At 44.1% G+C, this 26,467-nt stretch overlaps 1 protein-coding gene across 2 annotated transcripts in view; it reads left to right on the forward strand.

Moving 5' to 3' along the window:
- The first annotated feature begins 627 nt into the window (after positions 1 to 627).
- Positions 628 to 26,467, forward strand: part of MBOAT1 (membrane bound O-acyltransferase domain containing 1) — a 101,700-nt gene continuing 75,860 nt past the window's right edge. The window contains exon 1 of one of the 2 annotated variants that reach the window (XM_012638574.1): positions 628 to 933. In XM_012638574.1, the coding sequence (XP_012494028.1) occupies positions 828 to 933 (106 nt within the window). In that variant the 5' untranslated portion in view covers positions 628 to 827. The remainder of the gene's footprint in view (positions 934 to 26,467) is intronic. The other variant, XM_012638573.1, reaches the window with a different exon arrangement.

The raw sequence follows: 26,467 nt of genomic DNA on the forward strand, positions 1-26,467 counted from the left end.
AACACCGTTTCTTCCAGGGGTAAAATAATTCTCAGTCCAAAGAGACGGAAGTGACCAGCAGCTAGCAGCCCCCTATTTTTGCCTGCGTGACACACAGCGTGTCAGATCAGGATGTGGGTAGGAAACTATGCCTGACCAGACGACGGTAAAGAAGGCGGGAACCTGGGCGCTGCGGCGCTCGCCGGCAGCGCAGGGGTCTCCTGCGGCTTCCAGCCACTGGCAGATGAACTCTTTGCGGCTTGAAAGGAAAGCGCAGGCACTCGTAGGGGGCGCGGGGACCCGGAGGAGGGTGCCGCGTCTGCGGCGAAACCCAAACAGGGCAGGGCGGGGCGGAGGGTGCTCCCTAGTGGCGGGCGGGCGGGGAGAGAGGACACCGAGCTGGGAGAAGGAAGAGGCGCCACCAGCCGCAGGGCGAGGCGGGGGCGCCCGCTGGCGTCGCCTTGCCTCTCCCGGTCGGCCTCGGCTCAGGCAGGGCTGGGCGGGCTGGGTGGCGCTCGGGGGCCGGGCTCCGAGTCCCCACTTTTCCTCCCTCCTTCCCCCTCTCGGGGCCGTCCCGAGCGGCCGGGCCAATGGGCGCCGAGAGGAGGGGAGCGGGAAGGGAGCGCGCTCGGCCCGGCCCTCCTACGGCGCCCGTGGCCGCCGCGCCAACGCCAACGCTAAGTTTGCGCCCTGGGAGTTTGCGCCGGTTCGCGTCCCCGGGCGTCCAGCTCCGTCCTCCGCCAGCCAGGCGGCCGCGCGCCCCTCGGTGCAGCCACTCGAGAGCAGCCGGGCGGGAGGACGCCGGGCAGGGCGGTGCGGGCTGGGGCCGGGGCAGCCGCCTCCCGAAGATGCAGGATGGCAGCAGAGCCGCCGCCGCCCAGCCTCTCCTACCGCACCACGGGCTCCACCTGTCTGCACCCGCTCAGCGAGCTCCTGGGCATCCCGCTGGACCAGGTAAGCGGGGCTCCCCGAGCGACCGCGGGCGTGCAGCCGTGGGAGAGTGTTGTCCACTCCGGACCCTCTCCGTCCGCATACCATATTTTACAGCTGCAAACTAGACAGGTGGGCTTTTTTATTTTTTGAGTTGGTGTTAATGTTTTTCTCCTTTGAATGTGAAAAATATTGGTACACTCTACACATCAAGATCGACTGAACTTTTTCTTTCTTTTCTTTTTTTTAAAGTTTGGATTGCCTCGTTTCCTGTAATCAAGTTCTGAAGTAGTCTGATAAAAGAATCCAGTGTTTCTTCCATCAGTGTTGTCAAGTCATTATTGTTTCTAATTTAGATGACCCTGCTTAAAAAAATAAGCCTGGGCCGGGCGGGGTGGCTCATGCCTGTAATCCTAGCACTCTGGGAGGCCGAGGCGGGAGGATCGCTGGAGCTCAGGAATTCGAGACCAGTCAGAGCAAGAGTGAGACCTAGTCTCTACTAAAAATAGAAAAATTAGCTGGGCGTCGTGGCACGCGCCTGTTGTCCCAGCTACTTGGAAGGCTGAGTTAGAGGATCGCTGGAGCCCAGGAGTTTGAGGTTGCTGTGAGCTAGGCTGACGCCAGGGCACTCAGGACAACAGAGTGAGACTCTGTCTAAAAAAAAAAAAAAAAAAAAAAGCCTGATTAATCTGTAGCTCTGGTCTATAGATTTTGAATGAGAGACCTGGGTTTTAGAGTTCTGTAATGAGACTTGTCCAATCAGGGTGACAGTTATTTTGTACCTTGTGAGAAACTGCTAGGAAAGGGAGGAGGGACATACTAGGATCCTTGGGTTTTCTGAGGGCTTTAGTTTATTCAGTTGGCTTATCCTTGGAGTTCGATGCTTCTGAGTAGAACAGGTCAGTTGGAGGAGAGGAACCCTGGTGAAGTTATTTGGACTGTCCAGGAATTGCCAGCTACCATTAAAATTAAAAATGGCAACAATAGTAATTCCTGGTAAGAAGTCTTCCCGAAGATTAAAACTGGCTTACTTATTTTCTTGTCTCTTTAGGTGCTGCAGGCTAGATCTGCTGTGTACTTAGTAGTGACTCAATAAATATATATTGATTTAAATGGGATTGAGCAATGTACACTAGAGGAGGACCCACTGCGCTCCTGTTCTGTTTCATGCTGAGTTTTTGCCCAGTTTTCTTGACCTTCCTCTCACTAGTGCTCTTTTTTTTTCTTTTCTTCTAACAAGAGCATACCTGCTGCCCTTTACACTCACATTCCTTCAGCAATGAGGAAGTGAGACCTGGACGTTTGCCTTACTCAGGTACAGTTTACTGAGCCAGCCTTCTGCCTGGCTCACTCCGAGGATCTGACTTGGAACTCCACCTGATGTGACCATTGCCTTCTCATCACTTGCAAAATCCAGAAAGTCAGGGACTTGAGAGGTATCAGATGTCAGTGCATTTATGCTTTTTGTAAATTACTGTTTAGTTTGTAGTGAAGATGGGAGAGACCCAGGCACCCAGGCAGAGACAGACAGAATAGCAAATTCTTTAGCTCTGAAACTAAATATAACTCATAGCTGAATTTCCTTAAGGGGAGTTTGTTTTGTACTTATCTCTCTGCACCCCATCAGAATTTATTTTAATTGTCTTTTCTCTTTTAAGCTATTCTACACAGCTAGAAAGAAGAATCCAGAGAGGCTTTTTGTATGGAAAGAGATAGATTATTAAAGGACCATGGCAAGTTAGAACTGGGAAGTGCTGGTATAATGTTATTATGTCTTTTAACTGCATCCTCCCCCACCCCTAATCTTCTGGGTTTCTGTAAAAGTAACCCGGGTTTTAATTTATAAAAATGAACAAAAAAGCCTTAGGGATGTTTAAGATTGGGGGTGGGGAGGGATTTCTGGGATGAACTGAAGGAAAAATGTTGGCCACAGACAGACAGGAGCATCTGGGATCTCTTAGATCTTAGGTCAGTCTGACCACCGGCAGGAGCAAGTCTGAATGACCCTTGGTGGAAGAAGCACTTATGGACAATGCCCCAGGTAACTTATTTTAGGCCTGAGGAATATCTGAAACCGTAAATAATGTGGTTTGAGGCTAAACTGTGGCTTGAAGGTTTGGAAGCTTGGTATGTTTTTCTCCTTCACATTTTTAAGGTTTTTTTTAAGGGCTTAGATGTCAGACTGACCTGGGTGCAATTCCTGCTCTGCCTACAAACTTCCTTTGTGACTGCCTGCTGGTACTCTAACTTCCCAGAGCCTCGGCATCCTCATGTGTAAAATGGAAGTTGGCAACAAGACCTATATTTTGGGGTTGAGAAATTTTATATAGATATAAAATGCTCTATGTTGGGAAGGTCCTTGTATCAGACAGGGTCCTGGCAGGAAACAATTCAACTCAGTTGGTTGAAATGAACAGACTTTAATGAATTATTTACAGGGTTGTGGGCAAGGTTAAAAGAATCAACAAAGGATATTGAAATGCTTAGACCCGGGGCTAGAAGGGGAAAGGGAGGCAGTTCATTGATATTGTCCAGTGAGAGCTGCACCCATCCCCTGCCAGGATGCAACAGTGGCCAACAGAGAGAGAACCTCAGCCTTTCTTCCCACCCTGCAGCTCTTCCATCTCTTGCCAGTGGCCCTCAAGGGTGCCTAGCATGGGGTGCCTGGGCGAATTGGCCTGCAGGGGCTCCTCCTGGGGCACAGAATGGGGAGGAGAAAGGTGGAGCCAGATCCGGCAGGGCAACCCAAGGATAAGAACACTGTCCTTGATACATGTTTGTCCCTGTACCGTTGAAGAGTGACTTTTATTGGCTTGGGATATGCTCAAAATTATAAAATATATACCTCCACTTACCCAAATAGTTCTTCATATGCCACTTAAGGTCACTTAATCCTTTTCCTAATGTTTTAACATTTCATATGTCTATTCTATTCGTAATTTCTCATTGATTGCACTGGGGTGAATGTCTTTAGCCTCTGGGCCTCCCAGTGTCAAGTAGTTTATTATCTGCAAAAACGGAACTATCTGGTGAGCATTCTGCTTGGTGGGTGAACTCTTTCATCATTTTTTATCTGATTCTTCCATTTATCTGTTCTGTTAACTTCTGGGCACCCTTAAATGGGGAAGTCTGTGTGCAATTATGACTATACTGAGGAAAAGTCTATGATTTTTGTTTCCATAGACTTTTGCTAGCCTGGCATCCTCCTAAAGATGTCAAATGTAAAATCATCTCATTTAATTAGAGACAGATAGGGTACAGTAATTCAGATACAGAGTAAAGGAAATGCATGACGACTCAGGGGTCTTCACAGGTGCTTCATAGATAAATTGGTTGAAAACTGCATTTCTAAATTATGAGTCCATGTCCAGGGAGCAGATGTGGAGCTCCAGCAGTTAGAAGGATTATGCAGATAAAAAGCTTCACTTAGGATAAATTAGGCAAGAACTTTTCTTTACCATTTTTGGGGAATCAACAAATGGAGGGCAATTTTTTTTTTTTAAAATCATCTGCCTTTGTTTTTGTTATGGAGTGTGACATGATCTGCCTTTAAACTAACCATAGCCTTCTAGGTTTGCAAGATTGACTGGGCTGCCAAAATGGATACGATGATGTTGACGTTATTAATTTGTGTGGTGCATGGATATGTCCTAGGAGCTGCGAAAGCTGAAAAGGAAACTGTTCCCAGGCTTTGAGGAACTTCCAATTTGGTGGTGGGGAATTCTGAGTGCCACAGATATTTTTACGTAATGGTGCCCTCAAACTTTGTGTGTGTGCATAAAGTATCAATTCAATGTTAAGCCAGAATTCTTTGTCTGGGTTTCATTTTTTTCCTCATTTACCATCAGCAGAAAAAGGGGCAAGGGAAAAATGGACCAGGAAATAAGAATCCAGGAAATGATTTTTGAGATTAAAGCAACAAAGGTTGAGGGCTATTAATGTAAGCTTGTGTTACAGTTTAAAAGAATGGATGAATGAAGACCCGCTTTAAAGACCTGGCACTCGGGACTAATGGTGATACCACCACTGGGTTTTGATTATTCCCCTGGGGCCTGTGACCACAAGGTTTCTTTACCTGTCTGGAGCTTTCAGTCCCTGGATTGTTCCCTTGGCCATGCTTGGAAAACTTAACCTGCAATTCTCTTTTCTAAGGCTTGCCCTTTGTTAAAAGCAGAGCTCACCTTCCACAATCATTATTAAATCAATTAAATATTTATTGAATGCTATAGTGCCAGGTACCTGGCCACATGGTAGAAAATACAAGGATGAAAAAAAATCTAGGTCCCCATCCTGGAAGAGCTTATACCAGGAGGAAAGACAAAAGGCCCATAGAAATACACAGGTGCTGTATACTCATGGACCTGTGTAGGTGCTGTACAGGAGTTTGCAGATGGTTCCAAGGTGGAACAGAGAAGGGAAGCCCACAGGACTCCTTACTGTTTACATTTGACACAGTTGACATTTGATGCTTGGTAAATGTTGCCTTATATTGTTAGTTATCTTGCTGGGTTTATATGCTGAATTCCCAACTCATTTAAAATCTCCTTGTGGTCAAGATTTTATCCTTCTTTGCATTCCCTGGAAGTGGTAGGTACTGAATGAATTTTTATCTTTAGTAACAATATGCCAACAATAATGTTATAAATTATCAAACTTCAGTATATAGAACCTTGTTTCGAAAGTGGATAGTAGCTCAGCCTTCGTGGGGGGGGGGAAGGGTCCTCCCTCTAAAATTGCTGTTACTGACACTGCCTCCAGGTTGTACCCTTGGGTTTCTGACTTGAACAATCTGCTCTTCACCCAGGGGCTTTGCAGTTCACCCCAGCTCAGGATGTGTGTGAGCATCTGGCAGGCCACACAGCATCAGCCCTAGAGAGGGCCACTTTGTTTTTCTTTTTTTGGCCTGAGTAGTTTCTACAAAGTCAGGTCTCTTCTCCCCACTTAAGACAATCCCTGTCATTGTCTGATATTAAAAATGATTGGCTTATGGGAAGAAATTAATTTGGTTAGACCACAAACAGCAAGAATTGAGTTTCTACTGTGTTCCAGGAATTCCTGAGGCTGTGCCAGGCTCTGATGATCTAAACATGAATAGAGTAGCGCCAGCCCTCAAAAAGCTCTTTGTCAGGTAAGACAGGGATGCACATCCCAACCAGTGGTGCTCATGTGTGGTACCTGAACCGGCAGTAGCAGCCTTGAAACTTGTTAGAAATAAACATCCTCTGCCTGGGCACCACTCCCTTCTGCTGCCCGCGGGGCAGACCCAGCGATGGGTGATTTAATGAGCCCACCGGGTGATTCTGATGCATCCTAATGTTTCAGAACCACTGCTATACACAAACGAATCAAGCCAGGTGGAGGGGTAACAGAGGGAGGGACCCTTTCTGCTTTGTGGAATGTGAGGAGGTGTGGTTGTCAGAGAGGTTCTCACACCTGGGGAGGAACATGAGTTGAGTCTTGAAGAATGAATAAGAATTTGTCAGGCAAAGTGGGGAGAGCCATGCCGGGCAGAAAGAGCAGCACGTACACAGGTGTGGAGGTGTGAAATTGTATGCTTCATTCAAGGAACCGAAAGTCCCCTGGAGTGGCTGGCTCAGTGCAGTCGTGTGGACTATGGGACTTTAGGTCAGAGAGGAAGGCAGGGCCCTGGTAAGGTGTTTGCACTTCATCCTGCAGACCAGGGGTTGGCCAACTTCTCCTATAAAGGGCCAGACAGCAAATATTTTTGGCTTTGCGGGCCATACAGTCTTTGTTTCAAGGATTCAACACTGCCATTGTAGCAGGAAAGCAGCCATGGATAATATGTAAACAGTTGGGTGTGGCTGAGTTCCCATACAACTTTATTTTTGGACACTGAAATACGAATTTCATGGGATTTTCACGTGTCTTGAAATTTTCTTCTTTTGATTTTTTTTTTTAACCCTTTAAAAACGTAAAATGCATTTGTAGCATTCAGGCCACACAAAAATAGGCAGTGGGATGGATTTGGCCCGAGGACTGGAGTTTGCCAGCTCCTGCTGTAGACCAGATTCCCTCAAACATGGTGCATGGATCATCGTCAGAATCTGGGTGTTTCTGGGATCCAGCCCAGACCTACCGAATCTGAATATCAGGGTGCAGGGGCCTCGCTGGGTGATTCTTATGCCAACCAAGGTTTGAGAGCCATTACCCTATGTAGTCAAAGGGAAGGCATTGCAGGGTTGAAGTTGTGAAAAGATTTTCATTCTGTGAAGTGGTGTAGTAATCATCTGAGTGAGGCAGGGATGGAGGAGGAAGTGGGTTTTTAGGAGGAGTGCAGGCTTGGCAGGGTCTTTAAGGGGGATACAGACAGTGCTGACCAGGGTCGGTGTTATGGGTTGCTGAGTATAATCAACCCGCTGCAAATTATACACTTTTAGAGGCACAAATATATGCCAATATAAGCTTTTTCTCTTGCAGCAGCTCCTTTCAGCAGCAAAAGTAAAACAGATAATTGGACGTTTTCAGAGACGGTTGTTGGGAAGTTAAGAAGTATGTGTGTTGAAAGATCCTGACAGGAGTTGAAAGTGATAAAAGTGAAAAAGGAAACAGCCTGAGATGGGGGCACTTGGAGGAGCAGGTGCAGAGGAAGAGAGAGAGCCAGAGGGCTGGGATGTGTGAGTAGAAGGTTTCTAGTGAAGTCTTTCTGGGCCAGGGTGAGAGTCAGGTGTGAACGTGAGCATAGGGGTAGAAGTCAGTTCAGTTTAGCACGCTGGGAGCTGGGGTATTTGACGGCTTGTCTGGCTCAGTGTGGAAGTTGCCCTGGTAAATTTGGGGATTTGAGGTTGTGACAGAGGGAATGGCCTGGAAAAAATATGGCAAAAATATTTTCTGTCTCTTTAAAACAGTCTACACTCCTTTTTGGGAATGGAAACCTACACCCCTGCCTTAGGTCAGTGGTTGGGAGGGGCTGGGTAATGTCTTTTGTTCTTCGTGCTACAGGACATGATGGCTCAGCCAGGACCTGGCAGAGGGAGGTCCTCAGTGGAGGTCATGGGATTGTCTGCAGGTAGATGGGATGGAGATGGGATGATCAAGATCATCAACTGTAGTTGAACAGCAGTTGCCTGAAGCTGAGAAGCCATCCTTTAAAAGCTCTGTATTTCTGCTCATTAGGAGGACAATGGCATTTCGGACAGGAGTCTCCATCCTCCTCCTTTGCCAGCAAAGTAATAAACTTCTCTTTCTTTCTCCTCAAACCACTTCTTCTCGTTCTTCTGATGCAGCCTCTAGGACAAGTGCCGAGTTTTCAGTAACAAGGTGGAGAAGACTGAGGTACCCAAGATGTGTAGGAACGTGGAGGAGTCACCAGCAGTGGGTAGATTCCAACAACAGGAAGAAGGAGCAGAGGGGTGTGACCTGCCCTGCTTTCGTGCACCCAGCCAGTGGCTCTGCAGTCAGCCTTCATCGAATGTTAGGAATCTGTGCCGGGTCTGGAGGGAGGAAAAGTTTTGTGTCAGGATGGTGGAAGAGAAATGGTCCGACGCAGCAGTGGGCATCTGGAGAAGCCCTGACCTGCTCCTCCCAACTTTGACTTTGCTGTCGCGGTGGCAAAATGGGAGCAGAGGGCAGGCTTTGAGAAGGTCAGCAGTGGAGAGAGGAAGGCTGTGGGAGGATGAGTCCCAGAGGAGGGGAAGGAGGAGGAGGACGTCAGGAGCAGCAGGAGGATGCTGGGTGAGAAGTGGAGCTTGTGTGCTGAGCGTGAGAGTGGGAATGAGTGGGAGTGGCTAGGTAGGGAGGGTGGCCCCCTGGGGTCCCAGAGTCCTGAAGAGGTAGGTGGTGTCCAGTGACTGACCCTGAGCTTTGCAGCCCTTCCTGGAGTTGCACATTAACGTGGTGGGAAGTTCCTTCGTGTTTTGAAGAGATTGCTGTTGGCAGGTGGAGGGCACCCGAGAGCCTTGAATGTGGATATGTTGGGGGCGAGACTGTGAGGTGTACACCCCCCGTTCTGTACAGCTGGAGAGGACAGAGCTGGTGGAGTTGGGACTGTCCCTCAGAGCCTGTATGAGGATGAGTAGTCTCCACAACGGGGGCCTCGGGAATTCCGGTAGGTGGGCTGGTCCTACTGGAAAGTACTGGCTTGTGTGGCTGTCCGGTGGCTAGATTTGACAATAATGGAAGGGAGGACAGAGAGAGCACAGGAGCAACCATGTATTCCCTGGCGTTTAAAGCAGAGACCTGGTGTGCCCCGGAGCATTAGCCTTCCTGTTGTGGAACAAAGGTGGCTGTTTGCAACTTGGCTCAGTTTACCTGTCTGACCTAAGGACACCAACACTCCATGTATCGAATGCTTATGCCCTCAGCACTGAGCCAGCTGCTCTGCATAGAAGTTACTCCCCAGATTTCAAGTAGGAAACAGGCCCCCAAGGCTTATGTCACTTGCCTATAGCTGGGAAGGGGCAGAGGCAGCACTTGAATCCACAACTATGGCTTGAGGCTGTGCTCCTGGGCATCCCAGCTGCTGTTTCCCCGTGCACTGTTCTTTCACCACAGTGGGCTGCTTACTTCCTGTCCCTCAAATACCGTGTGTCTTCCACACCCTCCAGCCTCTGCAATCGCACTTCCTTCTCCCTGGAGGTTTACTCCTCCTCCCGGTCCTCAATGTGTGTTTCCAGGCCAGGCCCTGCAATCACCTCCGTGTGCCTGCTCTCTGTCACCCTGGCCTCCCTCTTACCCAGGGCCTAATGAACCCCTTCTTTTTTCTTTGTTTCTCCATAGCACCTTGTCCATACTGTACTGTTGTGCTTCGTACCTTATGTCTTATATTATGTATTGGTCTCTCTGCCCTGCCTGACTCTGAGAGGCTTCTTTCCAGAGTTACTCATCGAGCACTGTATGCCAAATATTGAGCTAAATGGGGATAAGAGATTACTAAAGATCTTTGCCTTCTAGGAGACAAGCCCATGAGCACTTGTTAAACCACTGTATTGCTTGTAAACCCTGCATTGCACAATGCACACACCATTACCAAAGTATGTGGGGCCTCTGCACCTCTGGGCCTCTCCTGAGAGGGTGTTGGGGGAAAGCATCCTGGGGGCAACTGATTTAGGAGAAGGAGAAGGAGAATTTGTATGGAAGAAGGGCCGGGTGGGACAGTCAGAATATTGCAGGAAGAAGAACATTTTACACAAAGGCACTGAGACTCCAGAAAAGAGTCACACTCTTTGTGGGCAGCGACCACTATCGAAGAAGATTTCAACAAATCGAGTTTAAAGATCCTACTGTCTTTTATTAGTGATTCATGAATCGGGCAGCATCCCATCTATAAAATAGAAAGGCTGAGCGAAGTGGAAGAGGTGGGCTTTAGTGGCAGAAAAGGCTGAAGAAAGCAGAAACAAGGAATAAGAAGCAAAGTTACTTTCCTTATGAGGTTAAAAAAGATGAGACTTCCTTATCATGCTGGCTTAGGTAGATGGGGCCCTTTTCTGTTGGTTGCTGTAACTCTCCTGTATTTTGGGAAACTGGCCCGTTTTAAAGTTCGGTTTGTTTACATGGCACCTAGCACTGGTGGCTCCATTCTGGTTTGGTCTGGTCTGCTGGGGCCTTGTGCAGGAGCTCAGCCCAAAACAATCGCCCGTATTTTATTTAGCACTACTGAGAACGAATCTTAGTCGTCTTTGTATGCTTAAGACAAAGTAGGAACCAAATACATGTTTGCTGAATTGAAATGGAATTTTATTTACATTCTTAGATTGGAACGAATGACTACATTAAAATAGAATTAGGAGCCAGTTCTTTTTACCAACTGACTTAGGCCTGTTTATTACTTGGAACCTGAATTTCAGATTGAATAGACCTAATTTCTAATTTGAAAGTTAATTCATGGCTCAGTTGCTGGGAGTTAAATGTTAATCGTAGGTTATTTAAATATGACATACTCCCTTTCCCATTTTCATTGTGTGGAGTTGATATGCTCATCACTTGCAATTTTAAATGCAGATTTTAATATCATTTTTTGGACCAATTATCTCAAATTTGTGTGAATGACATGTAGATACTTCTTTTAGCTGTCTAAAGTCAAGTCATACATACAAAAGATGCCGTATAGCCAAGTACTCTCAAGCATTCCGTAGTGTGGCCTCAGAATTACATTTTTATCGTGAAATTTCATGAAAAGATTATGTCTGAAGAGATACGATCTGAAAATATCTTTTGTACTAGCAGCTTGTATAAAGAATCCAGTCTATGCCATTTAGTTACAGTGACTGTGTTCTTTTCAGAGTCTTTCTATTTTAAGTAAGTCGGCCCTTTTAGTAAACAAGATAAAGGGAAAACTTGCTGCAGTCTTATTAGTGATAACTTGTAGTAATTTTGCCAGGAGAGCACGAGGATAGAGAGTAATCAGTGGGAAAGTAACTGCAAGTAGTTTGTACTGGTTAAAAATGTGCTTTATTAAAAGACTGCTATGCCTTTGGGCTTAAGAAATGTGACCAACTGCAAGAAGATGAACTCATTAAACTATTTGTAATGTGTTTTGTAGTTCTCAGAAAAAAAATGTGCCCTTGGTGAATTATTTACCAACTTCCTTGTAAAAGTGGAGCTCTGCTTTTAACTTGAAAAAGTTATCAAGTATCAGTGGTTAATCTTCTTTTATGCATTAGTAATATTGATCTAACTTGAGGCATGGTTTTGAAAGTCCACAGTAGCTTTAAAGCAGTGTTAAGTGTTGAATTAAGATTTCTGGGCTGATAGTGCTGGTGATTTCTGGCAAACCATTATATTATTATATTATAAATATTCCATTCTCAGGTTTATTTACCAAAACAATGGAGAGCTCAAGTTCTAGTTGAATTTGGAAAAGAGCAAGGTACATTTGAAAAGTATGTATTCAGATTGTTATAACTCTTTTTCAAATAAGGAATTAAAATTTCAAAATGCCGTTTTTTTTTTTTTTTTTTTTTAGCTTTGTCTCATTCATCATTCTGTAGCTCTGACTTGAACAGATGAGTCAGCAAAGGTACACAAAAGGTTGCTAAGGCCCAGAGGAAGTTGCTAAAATCAAAAGTCTTTTTGTGAAATTTCATGAAGTGGTTTAGCTGTGAGTGTCACTGGATTGAGATGTCTTTGTTTCTAAGCTTTCCCCCCACCTCGCCCCCCATTATTTTTTGTTCTTTTTTATTTATCTATTATATTTCAAAAAAACCTTATTTTTATATAGATTTTATATAGATACAGTTTTAAAAGTCAGTTTTCCAAGTTGGTAGTGCTTAATATCAAAGTTATAATGCAAGCTGAAAAAAAGATATAACAAAAGGTCAGCCCCCCACCCCAGCTGGCCAGATGCCCCTCTTCTCCCCCAAACTGGTAGCTCTGGTCGCATCCTTTCAGAGATTGTGTCTGCAAGTGCCGAGACCCTTTTTGTCTGTTTTCTGACATAAGTGATAGTGTAAAGTTCTTCCACTTCTCTTTCTTTTTTTTAAACTTAGTGTCTCTTAGGGGTTGATTCATATCTGCATAAACAGAGCTCTAGTGACTTTTGACTTCCATTCTGTCTTTTCTGAAAGCTTTGTTCCTGTTCCTCCAGGAATGGCTTTGCCCTTTAGCAAACGCTGGAAGTGCTGGTTGGTGGTGGTGGGGTGAGTGGGTTTCTGTCCTCTGCTCACGTTCTCCAGGAGTGCCCCTCACTGTGGGACCTATGCAGAGAGGAGGCAGAAGACTTGGGGGTTTGTTTCCAGTGTACTCTCAGATGGAAAGAAGTGACTCGTGACTCGGGGCATAGGCGTAAGGACATTAAAGATTCCCTCATCCTCTGTGCCTTAGGGATTCACATGGCTCTGCCTCTACCTGGCCTCCTGGCAGTGGACTTCTCCAGAATTCTTGGTGTCCCCATCTCCTGGAGACAATGCTCTTTAAGACCAATTCAGCTCTGGGATCCCAAGACCTTCGAACATAGTATAGAAGGGTTGGTTTTAGATTGTAAAAAACCACGTTTTGAGGGTAAAGACCACAAACTAAGACTATTTTTCTTTCCAATCTTCACTGGATTCAGCTAGAAGAATTGCACTGTATATTTTGCTTTCTTATTTTGCTAAATGAATGTGTGCATTTCCGTGCATGTTGGCTGCAGTAAATTGACCTCTGGGGCTCTGGAATTTTCTCTCTCCTTTCTCCTCCTTTTTAGAGTGAGGCCGTGATGCCTTACCAACTTGTGTGCTGTACTCTGGAAGAAGTTTCTTTTTCCTGTCACCTAGGGCCGTTGAGATGTTTAGCCTCCTTTGTCCATTCCAAGATATGTTAATAATTGCCCATTGTCTCCAAACAATAAGTATTAACTTACCTACACGTTATTTAACAAAAGGGAAGCAAATCAATATTTATATGGAATTAAATTCAGAGAGCCATTTTATACAAATTGTGGGAGGAAGGACAAAAATAAAGGTTTTTTCCTCCCTTTTTCATGTGTGCAGACTGGGATAGAATTTATAAAAAGGATTTAGTAGAAGACTGTTTTGCTTTTTTTTTTTTTTGTACTTTTAGCCTTATTGAGTTAACGTTTACTTCAATTTTGTAGTTAGCTTGACTAAGTTGCAAAACTTAAGTTGACTTATGTGGTTTTTTTGTATCTTTCCACTGAAAGTATCTTTAGATGTTATCTTTTCTGATTGCCAGTTTTGTTTTCTTAATTTAAAAGAAGGAAGGGCAAAATGAGGCTGTAAACTAAAAACAGTCATTTCATGAAGATACAGGATGGAGCTCTAATCATCCTAGCAATGAATGATGAGTTCTGGCTGTGTACCTTAGCTGGTTGACTGTGCAGAGAGAATCCTACGGAAGCCACTGGGTTATGAAATGATTCAGAAATTGAACACTGAGGACTTTTTATGAGAGCTGAAAAACCATCTCTATGTGTACTTGGCAATCTTCAAACATTTGTTAGAGTATTATGTGTCTAGATTTGGTTCCCTGTTACAAAGTTTCCAGAAGAACTGGAGAAGTTAGAGCAAGAAAAATGGTTACAAGAACAACAACCAGGCTGAAGATTGCCAAACAAAAGGAAATGAACTTAAATAAGCAAATGAATCGACTTTGAAGGGCAAAAGCCACAGGATCATGCAGTGGCCATCAGTGAGGACTTTATAATGCTGGTTAGGCAGCCACAGCCACGGGACCTTGAGCCTGGTGGTCTCTGGAGAGCTCCTTTGTTCTTTTATTTTGTAATGAACCCTCTTTACCTCAAGTGAAAGTACCAAGGGTCTCATCAGCATTTCCAGAAGTGGCTTGCAGGTCTTCAAAAGATTGTCCTTTGCTTCATAATAGATGGACCACGTTCTTAGGTGGTTTTTAAAAAAAATAACCTTTTTATTTTGCAGTAATTGCAGGTTTAAAGAAAAGTTGTAAAGATAGGAGAGAGAGTTTTCATATATGCCTCACCCACTTTACCCCAATGTTAACATCTTACATGACCATGGTACATTAGTCAAAACTGAAAAAAAAAAAAAAAAAACAAAAAAACGCTAGTATATAACCGTTAAATACACTCTAGACTTTTTGAATTTCACCAATTTTTCCGTTAATGTTCTCTTTCTATTCCGGGATCCCATACCTTATAATTCACCCATATAAAGTATCTGACTGAATGTTTTTAAATGTATTCACAAGGTTGTGCAACCATTGTCACAGTCTAATTTTAGAACATTTTCAACACATCTAACAGAACACCAGATCATTAGCGTCCCTCTTTCCCCCAGATCCTACCTCTCTGACCCCTTCTCCCCTAATCCTGGTAAGCACTAATCTGCTTTTGTATAAATTTGCGTATTCTGGACATTTCTTGTAAATAGAATCATACAATATGTGGTCTTTGTGACTGGCTTCTTTCATTTCTAAGGGTTTTTGGTGATTGTTGATTGGATGCGTATGTTCTGTTGTACTTTATCTGTGGGAATATTTTGAGTCCTGGGTTTAAAGTGGAACCCTTTTGCAAGAATTTGGGTTTACTTCTGCTAGGTACCTGGGGGCATTCCCAATCCAGTCTCACTTAACTTTCTTTAAAAATATTTTTCTTTAAAAAATTATTTATTCACTTTTTATGGAGACAGGGTTTCTCTGTGTTGCCCAGTCTGGTCTTAAACTCCTGGCCTGAAGCCATCCTCCTTCCCTGGTTTCCCAAAGTGCTGGGATTACAAGCATGCGCCACCATGCCTGGCCACAGGCTTGCTTAAATTTCATTTCCTGCTTTGGATTTCTGTTGGCCACACAGAGCATGTGAAATTAGGTCCCCAAACTCTCCTTCTCAGGGGAGTCTCTGTACTTTTTTGTCTCTTTACTCAGAGCCAAGGCCCATCTAAGCACACATCTGCTGTCTCCCTCTGTGGGGAGGGCCTTTTCCCTGTCGAGTGTCTCCTTTCAGAGGTTTAGGAGGGGTCCTGGCTTCGAGATACGTCTTAGTTTTATGGACAGCCTCCATTTCTTCCTCCCACTTCTCCTTTCTCAGCCTGCTTGTCTCCTGTGCCCAAGCCCTAGGCCGCCTGGATGGGCACATGCCCCAGGGCAAATGCCAGCTCCAGGGATGCTTTCTGTTGATTTCTGCTTTCTTGCATTTCTGGCTTCTGAGAATTTTCTTACTTTCTTATGAGTTCAGCTGTGCATGAAAATGATCAGCACATCAGTATGAACTCATGTTTAGCTTAATATAGACACAGATGGTTACATATGAAAACATTTATAGATCTGTACATATTCAAGGCTTAGCACGTGCACACACATACATTTCTTTGCCCTGTCAGCTGAGAGCGTCTATAAGAAGTGACACTTCATTAGCGACAAGTACACCTAAGCCTAGGTCTTGGTTTCCAATATTCTTCAATAAAAGGAACCAAGGCTTCTTAGAGAAATGGGTGATTGTAGGACTGGGCCAGGAACTATACAAAATGAGCCTGGAGCATTTTGTAGTGCCAGAAAGTATGGAAGGAGTCAAACATAAAAACAAAACGAGTCCTGGCACCGTGGCTCATGCCTGTAATCCTAGCACTTTGGGAGGTCAAGGCAGAAGGATCACTTGAGGCCAGGAGTTCAAAACCAGCCTGGGCAATAGTGAGACCCCGTCACTAGGAAAAAAAAAAAAATAGCCAGGTATGGTGGTGTATGCCTGTAGTCCCAGCTGCTTGGGAGGCTGAGGCAGGAGGATCACATGAGCCCAGGAGTTTGAGTTTGCAGTGAGCTATGATCATGCCACTGCACTCTAGCTATGGGGGCAGAGTGAGATCCTGTCTCAAAAAACAAACAAACAAAAACCCAAAAACAAAAGTCATAATGATAAGGGTATGTCAAATGGACATAGGAGCCAAGTGAAACTGTTCTCTGTGGCCAAAGCTGGAACAATTTGACCAACAGAATAAAGAAGTATTAGATTACAGAAGTATAGATTAGATAAGTCTGTATTATAGATCTATAATCTACAGATGATAGAAGTTTTAGAGTATAACTCAAAGTATAAAATAAACATCCATGAGTTCATATCAATATAAGTGAATTATCAAATAAGTAAACAAATGAAGAAAAATAGAAAAATTTCCTTCCAGAAGAATTCTAAATAATTTCTGTAGATACTTTGCCCTAAAGGAGGTAGAGCATAACTCTCCACTCCTTAAACGTGAGCTGTGCATAGTGACTTCTTTCTAGAATGCAGAGTGGAAAGGGGGTGGGGAGAATAACTTTACAGGGGAGAAACCTGGCAGACACCACCTCTGCCAAGTCATCAAGGTCAACATCAACAGTGATAACTATGTTGATAGCACATTGTCCTTGATATGATGTGGTAAAGATGGCCCTTTACCTCTGTGGTCTTCGTCACACAAATCCCTGACCCCTGTCTAATTATGAGAAAAACATCGGACAAATCCCGACTGAGAACTTCTACAAAATACCTGACCAGTACTGCTCAAAATTGTCAAGGTCATCGAAAACAAGGGAAGTCTGAGAGGCTATCACAGCCAGGGGAGCCTAAGGAGACATGACAACTAAATGTAACATGGTGTCCTGGATGGGATCCTGGAACAGAAAGAGGGCGTTCGGTAAAAACTAAGGGAATCTGAATAAAGTATGAAGTTTAGTTAATGTATCAACACTGGGTCTGTAACTGTAATAAATGTACTGTGCTAATGGAAGATGTTAATAAATTGGGAAACTGGTTGCAGAGTATATGAGAACTCTCTCGTACTATTCTTATAATTTTCCTATAAATCTAAAACTATTCTAAAATATAACATTTATTTAAAAACTGATGCTTTTTATTTATTTTTTTGAGACAGAGTCTAGCTCTGTCACCCCAGATAGAGTGCAGTGGTGTCATCATAGCTCACTGTAACTTCAAACTCCTGGGCTCAAGAGATCCTCCTGTCTCAGCCTCCTGAGTAGCCGGAACTATAGGCATACACCATGACACCCAGCTAATTTGTCTATTTTTAGTAGAAATGGGGTCTTGCTATTGCTCAGGCTGGTCTTGAACTCCTGAGCTCAAGCGATCCTCCCCGCTTGGCCTCCTAGAGTGCTAGGATTACAGGCATGAGCCACTGTGCCTGGCCTGCTTTTCATTTTTAATCTAGGATCATTAGTTGTGCTTTATCTGTGATCACTGAGCTCACTATATTGTCAGAAAAGGAAGTTGGAACCAGTATTGTTTCAGAGAATTTTCTAGTCAGAAGAATGGAAAGGTAAGATGCATTTACACTGGGATATATTTGTGCTTAGATTTACTTTTTGTTTTAAAATTAGCTTTATTAAAATCTTTGCATGCATTTTAAATGACTTTCAGTAAAAATCTAAAGGACTTTTGGTTTATCATGATTCTTTGTGCTCCTCATCAGGTAATTTTCATGAATGAATAGTTGTTTAATAAGAGAAATATTTGTCTTATTGTAACATCAGACATTAGAGTCCTACTCAAACGAAAATCTTGGTAACATTGTTCACTGAGATAGTCCCTCAGTAAGTTTCAACCTTGGAAATGCTATTCTGCCTCTCAGTTCTGTATTTAATCTCTCCTTGTTACAGAACCATTCTGAGTGTATCTTGTTTAAGCTGCAGGAATCCATGCAAAACTCTGCTCATAAGGAATTATGGGGCACCAGGGGAATAAAAGTAGATGCAACTTCAGATCCAGGCTGTATAACTGGCATTTGCATTTCCTCCTGAGATTTATCCTGTGAACTCACCTTGCTCTGTGGAGTGGGAAGAACACTGGAATAGGGACCGTGAAGAGCTGGATTCTGGGCCTGGAGCTAGTATTTATTAGCATGTGACCTTGGGCAGGCTTTTTAAACCTTCTGAGCCTGATTCCTTATCTGTCAAATGAGCTAATAATACTTACATTGAGGGGTCATTACGAATATCAAAGGAGGTGGGTGATCCATGGGAAAGGTTTTAGTAAACAATTGAGTCATCATATAGATGCCGTTTGCTATTATTTCCCCATTGTCAGCCCCATCTTGTTTTTGAAGCCAATAGGGAAAAAGTCTTCATTGTTAAAGCACTGAACTTAAATACACATTTCCTGTCTTGTAGGAGTTTACTTTCTTTTTTTTTTCTTTTTTGTTTAGCTGCTTGAATCAGAATATGGGAATTTACTTTCTAATGGTCTCAGTTGGACAACTGTTGAACTCCGTTGAAATATCTTGGATTTATTTATTTTTTTTTAATTTTTTTTTTTTTTAAGCACAAAAGGAGGTTTATTGAGGAGAGAAAGATAGGATTATAGAGCAAGAGCAAGACACATTTGCCACAGACGATGAATCGACCCCCGTCAACAAAAAGGTCTTGGTCATGGTCTGGGGTCTTTTTTTATAGTGCCTGGATTGGGCCCTCCTCATGGTTCAGATGTCTTCATGGATTCACTTTGATGGATAATTGGGAGTTATATGACCAAGTCCTATTGCACATGCAGATCTCCCACGAGCCTCTCTGAAAGCCCATTGGGGGCATGGGGGTGAACCACAGTGTAGATTTAAGCTAATGACACGAATATCTTGGATTTAAATATGTTCTTGGGCCTCCCTAAATGAAGAGATTAGGATGCCTGGGCAGTGAGGTGGGTGTGCGTGGCTGGGGTTTGGAAGGGACATTTGGTTTTCAGTTTGTATCTGGAAGAGAAAGAAAAGACTCAACTTGGGGGGTAATGAGGGGAAGGCGATGAGTTGATCTCACAGAAGCAGAGTGGGTAGAATGATAGTTAGCAGGGCTGGGCGGGAAGGTAGGTGGTTGGGGAGATGTTGCTCAAAGAGTGGGTACAAAATTTTAGTTAGGAAGAATAAGTTCAAGTGATCTATTGTACAACATGGTGATGATAGTTAATAATAATGTGCTATATTGTTGAAAATTGCTAGCTGGGCGTGGTGGCATGTGCCTGTAGTCCTAGCTATTCCTGAGGCCGAGGCAGGAGGATCACCTGAGCCCAGGAGTTGGCCTGCAGTGGGCTATGATGATTGCACCTGTGAATAGCCACTGCACTCCAGCCTGGGGGACATAGTGAGACCTGCAAACTCTAAAAAAAAAAAGAAGAAGAAAGAAAATTGCTAAGAGAGTAGATTTTAAGTGTTCTTGATTTAAAATATGAGCTAATTAATGCATGTGTTAATTAGCTTGATCGAGCCATTCCACAGTGTATACATATTTTAAAACAATGTATTCTTCATTCAACTGAAGAGTGGGTGAAAACGTGAAAATTAATTTACCCATGTTTATTCTTCAGAAGGAGCCCAGTAGATGGAAGCAAACAAATGGTGCGTGGGCTCCAGTGTCCTTACGGACCTACGGCGTCCTGGGGAGGCACAAAGTGTCCATAGTTTAAAGCCCCGATTCCCAAACAGCGATCACCATCAGAGACACCTGGGCGGCTTTTAAACACATGGATTACTGAGCTCTATCTGTGATCTTTCTGAGTCAGAATTTCCTGAGAATTCTGAGACTGAGTCTTAGGGAATCCAAAGAATTAATCTCGCCCTCAGGAGCAACCTGGGATATGCTCTTCCTTTAGGAGGAAGCGTGATTTTCTAGGGCATAGGTACCCTGTGTACTGTGTGAAGGTTTGTCTGAGCATTTACTCCTTTAGGGACTTGTTCTAAATTTTTGCTCACTCGGGAATTTTGTGTCTCCCATGGTGACCAGGCAGCCTGCTATTTCCTAAGGCCGAGGCAGCTTTTGTGTGTGTGGGTATGTGTTTTGTTATTTACCACTCTTAGCTGGTGTTTCTTGTTCCTACAATGACTGAGGCCTCTCTGAGCACCCTCTAATCCTTCTCTCTAGGTGCCCTTCTAGTTCATGGGGTTAGCGGTGGCCAAGACAGCACTTCAATTTTACTTTCAAATGGAGATAGAAAACCTGTGCTCCATTACACTTCTTCCTTTCTTGACCTGACCAACAGACTTTATTTTTTCTACTTACTCTTTCTTGTTAATGAATCCAGGGGCTACCACTTAGTGATGCGATTCTCTTTTCCTCCTTCTCTTCCTGTTGAAAATAGAGATAGCTGAATCTCTTCCCATTTTGTAAATGGTTTTAAATATGTAGATTTACAATTAGAAATTATTTTCAGAGGGGAATTGGGAAAAAACAATGTAAATTCTATCAAAACACAGCAGAGTTTCATAGTTTAGTGGTGAACACTCCCCATGGAGAGGCCATTTAGATGCTTGCGCAAGATGTGTTGTACATATTTTGTTATGGAATTTTAAGAATCATCCTAACAATAATCTCATTCCTTTTCTCATTCTACAGATAGGACCTAGACTCATTGTGATTAGATCACTTGCCCAAGGATACCCAGCTAGTTTGTGGCAGAACTGGTTGTCTGACACCATAGTCTGTGTTCTTTCCAGTATGACATGCTTGCTACTTTACTCACATCTTCAGAATTAACAAAATGTGGCCCTATTAAGAAGGCTGGCCATCTGAATTAGGTTAGTGCAAGGTCTGTCGGTCAGTGTTTCAACATTCCAGGCAGTTTAGGAATCCTCTGTCGTGTCCTTGGAAGGACTTTATATTAATATCTGAATGAGCAAGTTGTGGTAGTCAAAGATATTTTAGAGGAATAAACATAGACAATTATTTTTACCCCAAAGATGTTTAAATATGCAATAAATATTTCCAGCCAATTTGGTAAACAGTTTTATAACTGTATCTACAAGCTGCAGGTTTTGCTTAAAGCTGTACAGGTCAAGATGCCAATGGCTTATGCTTGGTTCTCTCCATGTCAGAGGGAGGAGGAACCTGTTAAATTAACTAGAACTGATCCCTGGGTCTGACCCAAGCCTCTGTGGTTTTTCTTCTGAATTTCTGGTTAGTTCATTCACTTTCAGATATAGGTGTTTTCTTCTCATGTGGTTCCCTTAACTCCCAAACCCAGATAAGAGAGTAGATTTTAAGTGTTCTCACCATGATAAGGTGTGAGGTAATGCATATGTTAATTAGCTTGACTGAGCCATTCCACAATGTATACATATTTTAAAACAGTGTATTCTTCATTCAACTGAAGAGTGGGTGAAAATGTGAAAATTAATTTATTCATATTTATTCTTCAGAAGGAGCCGAGTAGATGGAAGTGAACAAACGGTGGGTGGGGCTCTTTACCTCTTTATCTTGTCCGAGGTGCGCCATTGATAGAATATTCGTATTTCTTCAAAGGCTGTCCAGGGCTCTGCCCCAAAGTAACAGCATTTCAGGCTGGCCTCGTTTGGGGCCCTCCAAATCCAGAGACCCACTAGCCAGCCAGGGAAGTATTTGCTAGTAAACTTGCTTCAAGGCAACAGGTTCTTCTGCATTCCATATAGGATCTCACTCTGACATCTCTTGCTTCTTCTCATTGCCTCATGCTGGACTGCAAGAAGGGTGATGACACTCAGGGCACGTGGGTTTTTAAGTGCTTGGACCTGCAGAGTGGGGAGAGAGGACCTGGCAGTGGGTATGCCGGAAGCGTGTTGAAGATGGCATGCATAAGCAGTTGAAGACACAGCCTCCTCATCCTTCCTCTCCTTGTCCTCACATGTCACATACAAGCAAGACTGTGCCTTCAGCAAAATTCAGTTTTCCCATTTCCTTCCTCCCAAATAATTTATTGATGTGAGGCAGCACATCAGATAGAATTGATATTAACTTCCTGTGAGGCCCTGGGCAAGTTACCAAAACTCTCTGAGTTTTAGTCTTTTGTGTGTTAAGTGGAGATGATAATACCTGCTTTGTAGGTTTTATTGTTAAGAGTAAGGAATGCTTAGACTTGGACTCTAGAGAATAAAATAAAGTTTTAATTGTCATGTGTTGGGCACTGTGCTAGTTTTACTGTATTAGTCAGGTTCTCTAGAGAAAACAGAGGTAGCAGGGTATGTGTGTACGGGGGGCAGGAGAGAAAGAGAGATTTATTTTGAGGAATTGGCTCACATGGTTGAAGGCTTGGCAAGTCTAAAATCTGCATGGTAGTTAGCAGGCCAAAGACCCAGGGAAGAGTTGCAGTTCAGGTTCAAAGATGATCTACTGGCAGAAGTCTCTCTTCTTCTAGGGGGTGTCAGTCTTTTTCTATTAAGGCCTTCAACTGATTGGATGAGGCCCACCTACATTATGGAGGATAACCTGCTTTACTTAAAGTTTTCTAATTTAAATATTAATTTAATATCTGGATACCTCGGCCTAGCCAAGTTAGCACATAATATTAACCATTACACTTACAAAGGTGAGTGTTCCCTGCCTTCAGAGAACTCTTAGCTAGAACGAACACACACACACACACACACACACACACACAGAGCAATTAAAATGTTAGATACATATAGGTAATAGTGTGTGGCAGACACCTAGCTCAGCATGTGTGTGTGTGCTCAGGCGTGGGAGTAGGAGGGTGAGAATGAGGGGAAGGTGTCCAAGAAGGGGAAGGTAGGTAGGGAGGAGGGTTGATGGCGGGGGTCCATTCTGTAGGGAATGGGGGTGACCCAAGGGCTTTAAGCCTAAGAGAGGCATGACTGGATTTGTGTCCTTTTTTTGGTGAAAGATGGTTTGTGGAGATACAGACTAATTGCTCACCACAAAATCTGGGGAGTCTTATAGGCACACAGGGGCTAGTCATCCTTCCGGGGACTGAGGCCCAGCCCTCAACCTTGGCTTAGTGACGAGGGTCCCCTCTCCGAGGGTCATTGCCCATCCCTTGCCTGCCTGCCTGTCTGCTAGTGTGGGCTTCTACTCTAGATTATCACTGACTATTCTCTGTCCACTTGTGACAGGAACTCACTTTGACAGTGTCCCATCCTCCTCTTCTGCCTCCAGTCTCATCTCCTTGAGGATCAGGGATGCTGTGGTCCTTGGCGCTGGCTTTGCCAGCCAGGCTGGACTTCCACGTCAGCACCAGCACCTACCTGGATGGTTCCCTGACGTGCTCTCCCCTCATAGGTGGGCTCCATGTGAGTCTCTGCCTCTTCCTGCCCCTCTTGTTGTGAGTTACTGACCAGAGACCCCATGCATCCCTAAAATAGTGTTACATTTAAATGGAAGAGATATTAATGATATTTTGGAGCTGGATGATGAGCCTTTTGGGTAGAGTATTGCTGACAGCCCTACTTTAGTGAAATCACAACCATTTAGGGCACCATCATTAGCTTTGCTAATTAGTCTGATTTTTGTTGCTGGACTTGCACTTGGCAGAGCTCAAGGATGGATACCTGTGACTTACACAACTGCTAAACAGGATGACAGTACTGCTGTTGGGTAGCCATTGCATTTATATCCCTTTTAGGAGATTTTCCCATCAAGTTCAAAGTATAATCAGGAGCAAAGGGTAGCTGGATGGGCATTACAGTCACAGTGATTGAGCCAACCTGGTCAGATGGACCCAGGTGCCTTGTATGGCTATACCTGGCTCAGCTGGTTGTGGCACTTGTTCACCTATAGGGTGATGGGGACATCCTCACATAGTCTTAGTGAACTTTTTTGTTTTAGTAGAGTCCTTGCAGACTTCTCCCTTGTGTAAACACATTTTCTTTTCTAGGAAGATTAATCCATGGATTAGGTTACAGTTCATTTTGGTTACTTTCCAGCTTGGAGGACAGGGTGGCCTGCCAGGTACCTTGAGTGAGAGAGTAGCAGAGGGGCACAGAAGACAGGGAGTGCTCTTTGTAGCCTAGCCTCTTCAGGGAGGAGTGGGAGCTCAGACTGGGGGAGCTTCACTGTCCAAAGAGCACTATGTATTAATTTGTTCCTTTTATTTTTTACTTTTAAATAATTTATTTATTATTATTTTTTTTTAGAGACAGGGTCTTGCTCTGTCACCCAGGCTGGAGTGCAGTGGCATGATCGTAGTTCACTCTCGCCTCGAACTTCTGGGCTCAAGAGATCCTCTTGCCTTATCCTCCCAAACAGCTGGGACTACAGGCGTGCACCACCATCCCTGGCTAATTTTTTTTTTAAGTTTTTGTGGAGACAGGGTCTTGCTGTGTTGCTCAGGCTGGTCTTGGATTCCTGTCCTCGAGTGATTTTCCTGCCTTGGCCTTCCAAAGTGCTGGGATTACAGGTGTGAGCCACCATGCCCAACCAAATTTTTTTTCTTATTTCAATAGATTTAGGGATTAATTTATTCTTTTTATGCATGTAATGCCAATTGTTTCCATTGTGTTTTCTGAAATTTTCTCCATCTGTGAAAAATTCTCTGTCATTTCCCGTGGTTAGAATGACTGTTGAGGTTTGAGGGTTCTATTTTTAGCCCCTTCTATGGGTTGCTGGCCAGTGGAGAAACACACACAGGTCTCAGCTAGGTTCCAGGTGCCAGCTTCAATGTGGGAAAAGCTGAAATGGAGATGCCAGTATGGACCTGGGCTAAAGTAGGAGCTCCTGCTGCTGGAATTGAGGTGATTTATCCCAGTTGCAGGTGGAGCAGCTGGATGGTGCAGCTGGGCTTGACTCACTGGCTAGGAGGAGAGGTCACTGGGCAGTCAGCTCAGGAGAGAGGCCAGAGACTGGATCCTCAACACATTGCTCCCCTTTTCAGGCAGACTGAGTGAGAGAGTGGAGGAGGAAGGTTTCTTCCCAATGTTCTGCAAATGAGAGGTTCTCGATTATGTATGGATCCAGGAGGAAAGATGAATAGCCTGTTAGATGTTGCTGTGGTCTGAATGTTTGTGTCCCTCCAAAATTCATATGTTGAAACCTAATCTCCAATGCAATAGTATTCAGAGGTGGGCCTTTGGGATGGGATTTCTGTCCTTATAAAAGAGACCCAAGGGAGCTTGTTTGCCCCTCTGCCATGGAAAGACACATAGAAGGTGCCATTTATGAGGAATGGGCCCTCACCAGACACCAAATGTGCTTGATCTTGGACTTCCAAGCCTCCAGATCTGTAAGCAGTAAATTTCTGTTGTTTATAAATTACCTGGTCTAAGGTATTTTGTTATAGCAGCCTGAATGGACTAAGAGAGATGTCGAGTACTTTCTGTACATTATTCAAATTCTCCTAACAGCCCTGGAAGTAGTCATTATACTCCCATTTTATGACAGGGAATTTGAGCAATTGGCCCAGGGTGACCTTGACATTATGTTGTAGGTCACCCTGTGGTCTCTGTAGGTGAGCAGGGACTTAGACCCCAATCCCCCTGACTCCAAAGTCAAGGCGATCCTATTGCACCATGTTGTCTATGAGAAATTCTGTGTGCTGGAATCCCTTCCTTGAATTTACTATAGATGTGAAATAATCTTACACTAATCTGAGGCACTAAATCATAAACATACCTACCCATGCCCTTTCATATTGCTCTATATTGGGAAACATAGTCTCCACTTAGAACGATCCTTTCCTTGTCAGGTGGTCACCATGCAGACATGGGCCTTGCTCTCTGGATGCCCACAGGGTGTGTGTCTCCCACGTGTGAGCGCTGAGGATGCCTCGAGTGTCCGTGGTCTGCTGTGCTTGTTTTACCCCTTTCTCTGGAAGGTGGACACCAAGGCTTCACCATTTTTGTAAGCACAGTACTATGTAGCACAATCCTGAACTCAGAGACAGGCTCTCTGGGACTGTTTATTTAATTGAATAAATCTGGGACTACTTTTCATCCGCTTTAGAGTTCGAGGAAGAGAAAAACAGATGGGCAGAAAGGCCAGCAGGAGAAAATAGAATAAAGTGGGGGTGGGGGGAAGAGAAGGAGGCAGAAGGGAGATGGTAACAAGAGAAGAAAGAAATCTAAGAAAGCAGGAGGATGGAGAGGTCTCACACTGGGCAGTATAGTGCTGGGATGTGGCTTCCTGTACCTGCAGTGGTTCCATCTCTTTGGGGGGCTCTGACCACCCAGAGATGGCCTGGACGTCCTTGTTTTAGGGTGGCCATTGTGGCCAGATTGTCATTCATAATTCATCTCTTCCCCCCTGCAGCCAACAGGATGGGAAATGCCCTCAACAGGCAAGTACTTGGGCATCTGAGGAGTAGGCAAGATGAAATCATCCGGTTTCTATTTTTAACTTGCTGTTAGCACTGCCTAAAACTGATTGGTTCAAGGTAATCATTCGCTGGTATTTCTATTTTAATTATATGGTTCATTGAACTCAGCTTGAGCTAATCAAACTGGTTTCTGGTCATTTCACT

This window comes from Propithecus coquereli, unplaced genomic scaffold (assembly GCF_000956105.1).
Source record: "Propithecus coquereli isolate 6110/MARCELLA unplaced genomic scaffold, Pcoq_1.0 Scaffold131, whole genome shotgun sequence".
Lineage (NCBI taxonomy): Eukaryota > Metazoa > Chordata > Mammalia > Primates > Indriidae > Propithecus > Propithecus coquereli.